The sequence below is a fragment of the Vanellus vanellus genome (assembly GCF_965231255.1).
Source record: "Vanellus vanellus genome assembly, chromosome: 16".
Classification (NCBI taxonomy): domain Eukaryota; kingdom Metazoa; phylum Chordata; class Aves; order Charadriiformes; family Charadriidae; genus Vanellus; species Vanellus vanellus.
In genome coordinates this window covers 4004034-4016443 of record NC_138921.1, presented here as the reverse complement: position 1 = coordinate 4016443, position 12410 = coordinate 4004034, and the positions used below count along the sequence as shown (strand labels likewise).

Here is a 12410-nt window from a genome sequence, read left to right as displayed (position 1 = left end):
CGGGAAACGTTGGGGTGGGACTCGGCGTTGAGGCTCGGGGCTAAATTTCTGCTGTTGTGGTGGTTTGGGTTGGTTTTGTTCTGGGTTGGGGTTTTTTTTTTGTTTGTTTATTGGGTTGGGGTTTTTTGTTGGTTGGTTTTGTTTGGTTTTTTTTTTTTTTTTTTCCTGTTTCTGCCTCTTTCTGGTGTCTTTTCCGCCCCGTGGGAGCCCAATCTCAGCCAGTCACTGGGGCAGCCCTGGGTCCACCCCCCCCCCCTCGCCCCCCCTCTTTTCCCCCCCCGCTACCCATCACCGAAAAACAGGTCCAAACCCACCTTCTCCTTGAGGATAAAACAGGAATAACAAAACCAAAGGCAGGGAAGGGGTTGGGGGTGTTATTCCTGCTATTCCCCATTCCCCACCCCATCAGGTGGTAGGGGATAATTAAAAAGGATGCTAATTAGCAGGGGGGAGCTCTGCCCCAGCCCCCTCTCTCCCCAGGTGCCGCCGGGGCGGTGGGACCTGTGTCCAGGCGAGTTCAGCTTTGGTCCGAGAGGCGGTGGTCCCGACGCCGGCGGGGGGGGGGGATGGAGGGATGTTCTTCAGGGTTGGGCACCATTCGTTGCCCACCCACACCCCCCCAGTGCTGGGGGGGAAGGTGCCGGGAGGGGGAGGTAGCGGGGTGGCCCCAAGGTCCTGGGGGGGGGGGGGGTGGTTCTGCAGTGATGGAGAGGGTGGGGTGGAGGGATGCAGGGATGCATTTTGGCATCGGAGAGGGGATCTTTATCCAGTGATGTGATGCGCCCTGGTCCGGGGTGTCGGGGGGGGACGGAGGGGGGGGGACACGCGTGGGCTGGGGGAATGTGGGGGTGTGTTCCCCCTCCACACGCGCACGCGTGCCCGCGCCAGGCCTACCACACCGCCGCCTCGCTGAGCTCCGGGTTGGGGTGCGAGAGAGCTCCGCTGTAGCCGCTATTGCTGGACATGGAGAAGGGGGGGCTGGGCCCCCCGCTGAAGACCTCCCCCGGGATGGGGTGCAGCGAACCGGTCATCCCCGGCTCGGGGCTGGGGGTGTCGGGATGCGAGATCATATCCGTGTACCTTTGGTTTTCTGAGGAGTGGTGTCCGCTTAAGGGGGGCTCCAAGGGTCCCAGGGGTGTGGAGCCGGGTCCTGAGTTCTGAAGGTAGCTGGAGTCGGCCGGGGACTGGGCTTGGGAGGGCGGCCCGTGGGGGAAAAAGTCATAGTTGCCTCCCGGTCCGTAGTAGTCACCTTGGTAATCTGCGGGAGGGGGGAGAAAAAGATGGAGCTGGTTCCCTGGAGCCAAAAACCTTCCAAAATCCCACCGTTCCCCATAGCCCAGCCCTATCCTCCCCCTTGGGTATAAGTGGGACCTGGACCGGTGTGGCTGTCCCCTCCGAAATGCTATTCTGGCTCCTGGGGTGCAGGGCCAAAGCGCTGGCTGCAAATTTGAGTCCAGAGAGAAAAATAAGCCCATCCTAAGGGCTGCAGCGCTCATCACCCTCTCCCTGCCTGGCTGGGAAGGGGGGAGGGCATATAGGAGGGCAAAGAGAGCGGGGCTGGGGCAGGAAGGATGGGCTCAATTTAATGCTTAGTTAATGGGGGGAAAAAAAAAAAATATATATATATAAATAAAGGGGATGGGGAAAAGTATATATAAAGGGGATGGGGTGATAATATATATAAAGAAGATGGGGAAAAGATATATATAAAGGGGATGGGGTATAGATATATAAAGGGGGGGGAAATATATATCAAGGTAGTGGGGGAAAATATATATAAAGAGAATGGGGAAAAAATACACATAAAAGGAATTGGGAAAAAATATATATCTAAAAGGAATGGGGAAATATATTTATAATGGGGAGAATATATATATATATATAAAATGATGCAAAAATATGTAATGGGGAAATTACGTCGATGTTTAGCACCCTGGAAGGGATCTAGAAACTAACTGCAGGGCGGCAAGGGGTGCCTGGGAAGCCCCTCGTCGGAGGGGAGGCTTTGAAAACGCAGCTTATGGGGGGGGGGGGGGTGTCTGCAGGGAGCTGCGGGAGGGGGGAAGGCGGCGGGGCCGCCCCGCTGCGCCCATCCCGTCCCGTCGGGGCGGCGGCGGGAAGGGAGGGGGTGGGGGGGGTCCGGCCCGGCGGCGGTGACCTTCCATATGCTGCGGGCCCGGGAGGTAATTGGAACAAATGCGGTCTGAAAGGGGCACAAAAGCCCCGCAGCTGGGGCTTTGTTCGCGGGAGAGGGGCCGCCGCCGCCCCGCCACAATGCCCGGCGGGAGAGGGGGGGCGCGGGGGTGTGCGTGGACGTGTCTGCGTGGATGTGAGCACGCGTGAGTGTGTGTGTGTGGGGGGGGGGGGGGGGAAGATGCACATCTGTGCGCTGGTGCGTGTGTCGCGCAGCTGTGGGTGTACACACGCGGGGGGGGGGGTGGGGGGGGGCGCACGGATGTCTGTGGCGTGCGTGGGGCGGGCGCCGTCCCTCCCTCGCCGGGAAAAACGCGGGGAGAAGCGGGACGGGGAAGGAACAAAGGAAAAAGGGGCAGAGGGCGGGATGGAGCGGGGTCGGGGGGGGGGGGCGGACGACACACGCGGACGGGACAGGGCCCCCACGGACGGTCCCTCACCTCCGTAGTAGGTGTAGGGCGTCGAGCCGAGCATCTCGGACTCGTCGAGGCGGCCGCCGAGGGGCCGCATCCTGCGGGGGCTGCGGAAGAAGGCGTGCCGGCGGGCGCCCAGCGCGCTCAGCTGCTTCATCCGCCGCTCCTTGGACCGACGGTTCTGGAACCAGACCTACGGCCAAGCCGGCGTCACCGCCCATCGAGGGGACACCAGGGACCCCACTGGGTCAGGCAACCCCCCCCCCATCCCCCCTACCTCCTCCAAAGTACGGCCGGGGAAAGGGAAGGGAATCTTGCACCCACCTGGAAGGGGATGGGTTTCCCATCTCTGGGTGGTTTTTAATGAGATTCCCCCCCCCCCTCCATCCTGCTGCCAATCGCCCCAAAATATGGCTTATTAAAATCCTGGGGCTCTGGCTGCATCCCCCTGTGCGCATCCTCAGCCTGTCCGTCCCTACAAGGGAGAGGGCAGGCGGAAAATACAGGAGGGAGAATTTTTTCCCACTTACGGGGGGGAGAGAAGGAAGGAAAAGGCGGGGAGGAACTCCAGATTGTGGCAGAAGGAGGCGGAAAGCGGGGAGCGGGGAGATGAGCACCCGCTGCGGCGGGCAGGGAGGCAGGAGAAAAGGCGGCCGGTGAGGACGGAGATAAAAGGGAAGGGGAGGACGATGCCGCTGCCTCGCTACGGGGCATCGCTTCATCCGAACCGCGCGGCCTCAGCCCACGCACGCCTTTTTCCCTGGCCTGGTGGGTGTTTGGATTATTGCCCCGCTCTCCCTTCCCTGTCCCCCGGGGACGGAGCAGCTCGGGGGAACGAGCACATCACTCTCCTCCGGGAAATTCTCCTGCTCCCCTCTACCGGGAGCGGGGACTCTCGCAGCTCCGCTACCGGCAAAGCCGGAGAGTCCTCCCCTATTAATGCCTCTATTAAAGCCCATTAATCCCTACATTTCCGCAGGGATTTTCTTCACGGGGGCAGCACGGTAAGGAAGTGCTGGGCTGCCTGCAGAGCGCAATGGCTTCTCCTCGCTTTGGCAAGGCCGGAGCATCCATCTCCCGGGCACGCCGGGGGACCCCGCTCGGCCTCCCGCTGAGGCAGCGGGGGAGCACGGCCGGCTCACGTTCCGGGGCTGCTTTGCACCTCTTCCCATGGGGTCGGTGTACTAAAGCACAGGGTGGGGAGATTCCCACTGACCCACGGGAGCGTGGGGTGGGCGCAGGGCTGGGCCTGGGGTGACGTCGGCAGGGGACGGATGGAGTTTGCCGGTCCCCGTTTCCCCAGTTTGTGGGAAAGTGTCCCAACCCTTTTCCCAGCACCTGGGGGAGACCGTCACCACCTTCAACTATACGGGGTCCCACCGACACTCCTTCTCCTCCCCTCCCCAGGTGGGTCCTTTCCCTTTCCTCTTGGAGAGGAAATCACCCCCTGAAGCTCTGATGTCACAGGAACCTCGGTCTGCGGCGGGAATGACGTCACCGGCCAGCCCCGTGACATCACGCTGTGGGGTGGGGAAGGGCTGCGGTGGGGCAGGGGGTGCCCTACCTGGATGACTCTCATGTTGAGGCCGGTCTCCTGGGCCAACTGCTCTCGGATGTGCCGGGTGGGTTTGGGGGTGGCGGCGAAGGCGGCTTTGAGGGTCTCCAGCTGCTTGGCTTTAATGGTGGTGCGGGGCCCCCTCCGCTTGGTGCCCGAGTTCTGCTCCTCGTTCTCGTTGTTGGTGGTCTCCTTGTCCGAGGAGGTCGAGTTGTCCGTCTCCTTGGTGTCGTCCTGCATGGGGTCCTGGAGATCCGGGGACAAACTCCTGTCTGTACATGAGGACACTGTAAAGGAGACCCAGAGAGGAAAGGGGGGGGGGGAAGGGGGGGGGGCACGGATGACTTAGGGGAAAGATCAACCCCCCTCTCCTCTGCCCTCCCCAGCCCACCCGGCCCGGCTGCTTTCCGGGAGAGGAATTGCGGAGTGCTGGAGAGCAGCAAGGGGTGCAGATCGCCTCTGCTCCCCCCCCCCCCTCCCCCCCCCAGTATATCGTCCCCCCAACATCACGCAGAGCTCCAGGCAAGCACTGCCAGTTTCGGCCCCCACGCACCACATCGTGCCAGCCGGGGGGAACTGGGGAGGGGGCGATCCCCCCAGGCCCACCGCAAACCCCGGTACTCCCCCTCTCCCCCCCTTCCACACGCCTTTCACACTGGGAAGCGGGATGTGCCACCGGGAAAAATGCAACCGGTTCCTGTCGGGGTTTGGGGGGGGGGGGTGTCTCCAGTCCCTGCCTTGAGCCTGGCTCACGCCCCCCCCCCCCAGCCGCTCCCTCCCCCGGGGACCCTGATGCCAGCAGCCCCCCAAGGCCAAGCTCTACTCGCCTCGCTCACAGCAGCGGCCCCACTGACTGGCGTGGCAGGATCCGGCCCCGGGTGCTGGACGGAGAGAGAGCCCACGGAAGGGGGTGAGCACAGGCGCCGGGCATGGCTGGGACAGCAGGAGTGGGCCTGATCCTGCTGTCCTGACGCAGAGACAGCTTCCAAGGAAGTCAAATGGGAGCTTTGCCTCTGGGTGAAAGGAGGCGAAGGATCAGGCCCGCGGCGGGGGGGGGACCGGGCACATTCGCTTGGGGCGGGGGGTGAGGGGGGCGCTCCGGGGTGTGGGGGGCTCTAGGGCCATGCCCGGGGTGGGTGCGTGTCCCGGCTCCCCACATCCCCGTGGGGCAGGAGCCGGGGAGGAAGAAGGGAGAGAGAGATGCTGCGGGGCTGCACCCCAGCCACCGCTCGCCCCACGCGTGTCCGCATCCCGCGTGGGATGGGGGAATGTGGTGTCACAAAGGCTTTTGCCCAATTCGAAGGCTTTAACCTCAAATCCCTCCTTCCCCCCACGGATTAACGGGGGGTGGGGGAACAGGCTGGCTGCGGGGTGCAACCCCTCACCCCGCAAAGCGAAATCTCCTTCCCCGGTGCGGCGGGAGGTACCGGCAGCACCACGGCGGCTGCCCGCTCCTGCCCGTACCGGCGGCAGGGATGCGCTGCCCGCTCCTGCTCGTACCGGCGGCAGGGATGCGCTGCCCGCTCCTGCCCGTAGCGGCGGCAGGGATGCGTTTCCCGGGCAGGGATGCGTTTCCCGGGCAGGGATGCGGCGGGCTGAGCCGCTCGTACCTGAGTTGAGGCTGCTTTCCTTCAAAGTGGGAGAGTTCAAATAATCCTCTTTGCAAACAAATTTGTTTTCGTCTATGATATAGAGTTCCTCGCCCGTGGAGAGCTGCTTGTTGCAGACCATGCAGGTGAAACAGTTCAGGTGAAAGACTTTATTCCGGGCTTTCCGGACGAGGTCGCTGGGGGAGATCCCTTGGGAGCAGCCGGCGCATTTGGTACCAAACCTCCTGGAAAAAGGGGAGAAAAGGAAGAGCTGGGAGCCCCGGCGGCGACGGGCTGCGGCGGGGGGTGTTATACCGATCCTCACTCCCTAAAATCCCACTGCGGGAGCTCCACATCCTCCAGCATCTCTCGCTGGGGGATTTGGGGAAGCAGGCGATTCGCACCATTTGGGGCGAGGAGGAGGAGAGCCTTCATCCCCGCGCAGCCCCACTCGCAGGTGTGGGGGTGGGCTGCTCGGGTTTGGGGGGTTCCCACCTAGGGGGGACGCACACGCACACATGAGCATCCTCAACAGGATTTGGCCCCAAAAGGGCTGGAGGAGAGGGGAGGGCGGTGGGGGTTCCCCTCCGCGCTCCGCGGGGGGGGATTTCGTTTCAGCCGGTGGCCTCCCCGGTGAGGAACTGGGGGGGTTCGGCTCCGCCCGGCGCCGGCCTGAAAATCCCGGGGAGAAAACGGGCAAATTACGGCCGGAGCGACGGAAAAAGGCAGCGGCGGGTTCGGGGAAGGGGGGTGGGGGGGTGGGGGGTGGCACAGCGCACCCAGAACAAAACCGGGCGGCGGAGGAGGGAGCTCCGCTCCCCGAAGCATCCCGGGGTCCCCAGCCAGGCGCCGGCACCGTCCCGGTCTCCCGGGGTTGGGAATTTTTCCTGGTTGGAAGCGGCTTTGGAAATCTCCGATTTTCCTTCCCTTCGCTGGAGGCAGAGAGGTGTTTTGGGTTTTTGTTTGTTTGTTTGTTTGTTTTTGTTTGTTTAGTTTTTTTTTGTTGTTGTTGTTTTTCCAGGCGATGCCTTTATAAAATTATTTTTCCAGGGAATCCGAATTGGCTGGAAACGGTGTCCCCAAGAAAAAAAAATCCAAACCAAACCAAAACACAAAAAAAAAAAAAGAAAAAAAGACAAAAAGAAAAAAAACCCAAATCCAAAACAAACAAAAAAAAGGGGGGGGGGGGGGAAGAGCTAAAACCCAAAGCATCTCAAACAAACCAACCAATCAAACAAAAAACCCCCCCACAAAAAAATTACCCCCCAACGCCGGGAGAGGGTTCTGCCAGGCCCCAGGGTGCTCACACAGGGTGTCGTGTCCCCCCCCGTTTTTCCCCTCGGGCCCTGGCACAACTTCTGCCTCCCTGGCTGCTCCCCGTGACGTTGATGTAGTGAGGGCATTAGGAGTCATAAGTCATCCCCCCCCCCCCCCCTTTCCCATCCCGGCCCCTAATTTCCTCATCTGCACCTTATCGCAGTCATTAGGGGCGTTTAAGGAGCGCGGGGCCCCGCCGGCGGTGGGCGGGGGGGAAGGTTTTGGCCATCGTCTTCACCGGGGCCTGTGGTCCCGGGAGGGGGGCGAGGAGAGCCAGGCCGGGCCCCGGCGGGGGAGGGGGGACACACAACAACGACACACGGCTGCCGCCGCGATGCCCACCCGGGCCGGCCGCGACGGGGCGGGCGGCGGCACCGGCGGAGCGGGGCCCGGTGCTGGTGGAGGCAAGGTCACTGGGAGACCGGGAGGGGGCGGGGGTGGGGGGGCACAGCCTCGCCGCCCCCACCTCGGGCTGCAGCAGCGGCCGTAGCGCAGCCTCCGGCTCCCCCCCCCCCGGAGCTCCCCCCGACTCGGGGGGCTGCTTCCCCGCCGGAGCGATGGGGCCGCCGCGGTGCGGGTCCCCCGCTGAGAGGTGATGGGAAGCGGAGAGCCCCCCCAAAAAGCTCCGGGGGATACCCCAGGGAGGCGGGGGCGGCGTGAATCTCCGCACCCGTCCCCATCGGTTGAGTGATGGGGGGGCGGTGGTGGTGGTGGTGGGGTGTCTCACCTGAAAAAGTCATTTTTGCAGTAGAGTTTGCCTTCCCTGGAGAAGCATTTCTCGGTGAGGTTGCACTTGCACTCGCAGCACTGGACGCATTTGATGTGCCATGCCCTGTCCAAGACGTTCAGCAGGAACCGGTCCAAAATCGGCCTCTCGCAGCCCGCACAATGCACCATCATAACCTCCGCCGGGGGGATGGAGACGCGCAAAGGAGAAGTCAGCCCCGCGCCGGCAACGCGGCGGCGGTTCAAAAAATGCAGGAGGAAAATTAATAATAATAATAATAATAATAAAAATAAGCAATTAAAAATTTAAAAATAAAAAACAAAAAAAAGAAAAATAAAAAGAAGAAGAGGGAATAACGAAAAATTCAGGGGAGGGGAGCAGAACGGCTGTCAAGTTCTTCCCCCTCTTCTCTCCGGAACCTCGGCGGCGGGAGGGAAAAAACCGATGCCCCCTCCCCCCGCCAAAAAAAAAAAAAAAAAAAATTAAAAAATTCCAAACCGCCCCTCGAGAAATAATAATAATAATAATAATAATAATTAAAAAATCCCCAATCCCCCCTCGGTCCCTCCGGAGCTCCCCGGGAGCCGTCGGAGCGGCGGCCGCGCTGCTGGCGGGCTCTGCGGCAGCGGGCGCGGCGGGAGGGGTGCATGAACCCCCCCCCTGCAGCCGGCAGCCCCGGTGCCTCGCTGTGCTCCGCCGCCGCCGCGCCGCCACTCTCATGCTGTCCCCATCGCCAGCTTTGTCCCCCGCCTTAGTAATTCGCGCATCCTTATTCAGATTTAGTGACGTGGGGGCCCGCGTCGCCCCGGCTGCGGCCAATGGGAGGGCGGTAACCATGGCAACCTCTTAATTTATAGCATATCTAAATTGGCTCCAGCCTTGTGCTTGGCACAGAGGGAAAAAAACAACGCGCCTCTATTGTTGAGGGTGGCTTGTACCTGTGCCGCCAAGTGAGTATGCACCTGGCTGGGGGGCCGGGGGGGTGGGGGGGGGCACGCCGCAAAAAAAAGCCCGGTTTCCCACCAATTATCATTTTATTTTCATTAATTTCTTTTAAAGAGATGCTCGGGAAGGGTTTTGAGGAGTCCCGAGCCGGGCTGGGGGAGAGCATCACCTGTTTTGGGTTGTTGGTTTTATTTTTTTATTTTTTTTTTTTTTTTGCACAAGGGGGAGAGATGCTTTTGTCTGGAAGAGCAACAAGCGGGAAAAAAAAAGTAGGGGGGGAGTGGATTTTGGGAGGGGGGGGGGGCGCGGGGAGGGCCGTCTCCTCCGCGCAGCGTGGCGGGATGAAAAGTTCTGTGCTGCGCGGGAGGAGATGCTGCCACCCCCCCCACCCCCCCCCGTCATCTCCCCACCCCCCCCCCGGCCTTTGTCCCCCGGGTCTGCCGCCCGCCCGCCCCTTCGCCCCTTCCCCACTCCGCGGAACTCGCTCGCAACCCCCGGGGGGGCAGTGGGGGGGGCGGCCCGGGTTGCGGGGGGGCGGGGGGGGTGGGGGGCGGCTGCGGGCTCTGCCCCCTCGGACACTGTTTTTTCTCTTTAATTCCAGGTGCGGCGGAGCTGTGAGTCGCCGGTCGACCGTGCGGGAGGGGACGGAGCGCAGGATTGGACCCGGCTTTTGGGGGTTATGGGGGGGGGTGGGGATTGGGGGGGCGGTTATTCTATCTGGGACCGGGGGGGGCCGCTGCCCCAGCCCGGAGCTCCCCGCCGGAGCGGTGGCGGGCGGTGTGGCGGGCGGCCCCGCCGCCTCTCCCTCCGTTTCACCGGGATTTGGGGAGGGGATGGGGCGGCTCTGGGGTCCGGCCGTGCGGGGAGGAAGAGGAAGGCGGCAAGGCAGGTGAAGGCCGGCCCTCCCCTCCCCTTCCCCGCCCGTTTCTCAAGCCCAAATCTCTACATTTATAATTTTATTTTATTTTATTTTTCCGGGGTAGAAGGGCTCGGCCAAAACCCGCTGCGGCCCGGCATCCGCGGAGCATCCCGCCGCCGGCTCCGCACCGGGGCGCGGAAACGCTCCCGATAGCGGCAAAAAAAACCACAACCAAACCCAAACCCCAAACCAAAAAACAACCCCGCCGCGGCACAAGGGCATCGGCGGGGAAGTGGAGGCGATTTTGTGTTTGCCCTTGTAGGGGTGTTTGTGGAAAGAGCGAGAATCGAAATAAGAAAATACAGAGGGAAGAGACTGCAGGAAAAAGGAGAGAGAAAAAAAGGAAATAAAGCGAGAGAGATAACAGAAGGAAAGAGAGAAAGCAGCCGAGGGGAAAAAAAAAAAAGAAACAGAGAAGGCAAAAAGGAAAAGAGGGAGAAAAGAGAAAAAGGGAGAGAGCGAGGAAAAAGAAATTAATTGAGACAAAAATTGAGACAAAAAAAAAGGAAGGAAAGAAGGAAGGACAGAAGGAAAAACGAAAGAAAAACGAAGAAAAAATAAGAGAAAGAAAAAAATGAAAGAAAGAAGGAATAAATGAACGAAAGTAAAAAGAAATAAAAATAAAGGAGGCAAGAAAGAAGACGAGGGGGAAAAAAAAGGAAGGAAAAGAATGGAAGAGTAAAAATGAACGAAGGAAAGAAATAAAAAGCGAGAAGTAACTGCGAGAATGGAAAAGAAAGGAAACGAAAAAAGAAAGCGTGAAAGCGCCAGAGCGAGCGAGCAAGAACGAGGAGGGAAAAGAAAGAAAACAAAGAGAGAAGGAAAGGAGAAAAAGAAGAGAGAAGGAAAGAAATAATAACAATAATAAAGGCAATAAATTAAAAAGGACAGAAATGGGCAAGAAAAGCGAAGGCGAAGGGAGACAGCGGTGGAGGGACCGGGACCGTCGGCCGTTCGCGGCCGCGCTCCCGCCGTGGCTCTGCCCAAGTTTGCCGGGGGCTCCGGTGGCTTTCCCGGGGAATTTTGGAGCCGCGGAGCGGTGCGGAGCAGTCCCCCCCCTCCCCGAGGTGCTGTTGCCCGGGGAAGAGCCGGGGGAAAATTTCGGGAGAGAGTCCGAGGGAAGCACGGCAGCGGGGACAGTGCTGGGGGGGGGCCGGGGCTGGCCGGGCTCCCGGCCCCGCTCCCCGCCGCCGCGGGGATCTCCCACGCCGCGCACCGCGGAAAACCCCGCCGGGACGTAAATATATCCCTAACGATATATTTAGGGAGACACGTGTATATTACAGCCACGGCTGTACGCGTGTGTGCGGGTAGAAATAATTGCGCACACGCGCGTACACGAACATCTCGACACGCACACGCGTGTCCGTGTGCGCTGCCCGCCGGTGGAGCCCCGCTCGCAGACACCGCGGGTTTTTCATTCCCGCGGAGAAACGCGGCCGCGGGTGGCGGCTCGGGCGGCCCCGCTGAGCCCCGACGGCGGGGGAGCGGCGTGGGGCTGCGTGGGGAGGGAGGACACGGCGGGCGTGTGCCACGGGCCCACGCAGTAACGGGCTCGTATGGATAATGGTATGGATAACCCGGTTCGTATGGATAACCCGCAGCGAAGGTTGCGGGAGCGGCACTTTGCCGGTGCCCACGCACACGCACCACCCCCCCGTGGCCCTCGGTACCGGCCGGCCGGTGCTTCCCCAGCCCGCCCCGCCACCGGGCCGGTTCTCCCACCGCCGTGCCGCTTTTGCAGCCGGTGTCCCCCCCACGCTGTCCCCTATGGGACAAGGGACAAGGCGGGGAGGTGATGCCGGGGGGTCCCTCTCCCTCCATTCCCCCGCCGGGCTCGGCTCCCTTTTCCATTTGAAATTAAAGGAATAAATAAAGCCAAAGGAGAAGGGGAGGGATAAACACCCCCCCCGAACACACACCTCCCCCCCCCCCCCCCATCCCGAGCCCACCCCATCAGCCACATTCCCCTACGGTAACAGATGGTAATTCAGGCCCCATAATATCCGCCTATATGTAACTAATAAACCTATTGTGTTTTAACAGGGCAATGCACGGAGAAGCAGCGTCGCTTATACAAGATGTTGACGGAATTTACTCTATATATACATAAAAGAAAAAAAAAAAAACCCTTTCAAGAATAAAGTGTATCAACTTACAACACAACAGACGGCAGAGGGATAAGTGAAACAGACAAAAGACAAACAAGATAATAATCTGTTTCCAATCAGTTAAGCCCTGTAGAATTTGTAATACGCGGTTTGCATATTCCCCCTGTGTTTTGTAATTAATTATCTATCTGTTAGGATGCTCCGCCGACGACTTTGTTGATATTTCCAACTATTTTTAGTTGGAGGCGGCGGTCGCGCCGGAAAGCAGCGCGGAGGAGCGCGGAGGAGCGCGGAGGAGGAGCGGGGCCGGGCGCCGCCGTTCTCTCTGCCGGCCCCGCCGAAGCCGAGCCCGGGCGCGGTGGGAGGCGGCGGTTCCGCGCCGCTCCGCGCTCCTCCGCGGGGCTGCCGCCGGCGGGAGCGCGTTTTGGGGGCGGGCGAGGCTTCTCCTCCCCGCGTTCCCCTCCTTTTCCCTGGTAAGAAGGGGACGGTGCAGGTTTTAACATTAAACAAACCCAGCAAGCAGCTCCTCGCCGGGCCATAGGCGTTTCTGAGTGACTGCGTTACAAATTGTAAATTTAAATAGCTCACAGGATTCATTACCTCCCGCGTCTGATTTCACCCAGCCGTGAAAAATTGTCCTG

At 60.7% G+C, this 12410-nt stretch overlaps 1 protein-coding gene across 1 annotated transcript; it reads right to left on the bottom strand.

The window, feature by feature from the left end:
- Positions 1–890: 890 nt before the first annotated feature.
- On the bottom strand, positions 891–7967 carry LHX5 (LIM homeobox 5; the record flags this gene model as incomplete). Its single annotated transcript, XM_082491850.1, has 5 exons — positions 891–1258; positions 2634–2799; positions 4171–4448; positions 5772–5995; positions 7795–7967. 5 exons carry the CDS (start codon positions 7965–7967, stop codon positions 891–893), a joined length of 1209 nt encoding a protein of 402 aa, XP_082347976.1.
- Between the last annotated feature and the right edge of the window lie 4443 nt (positions 7968–12410).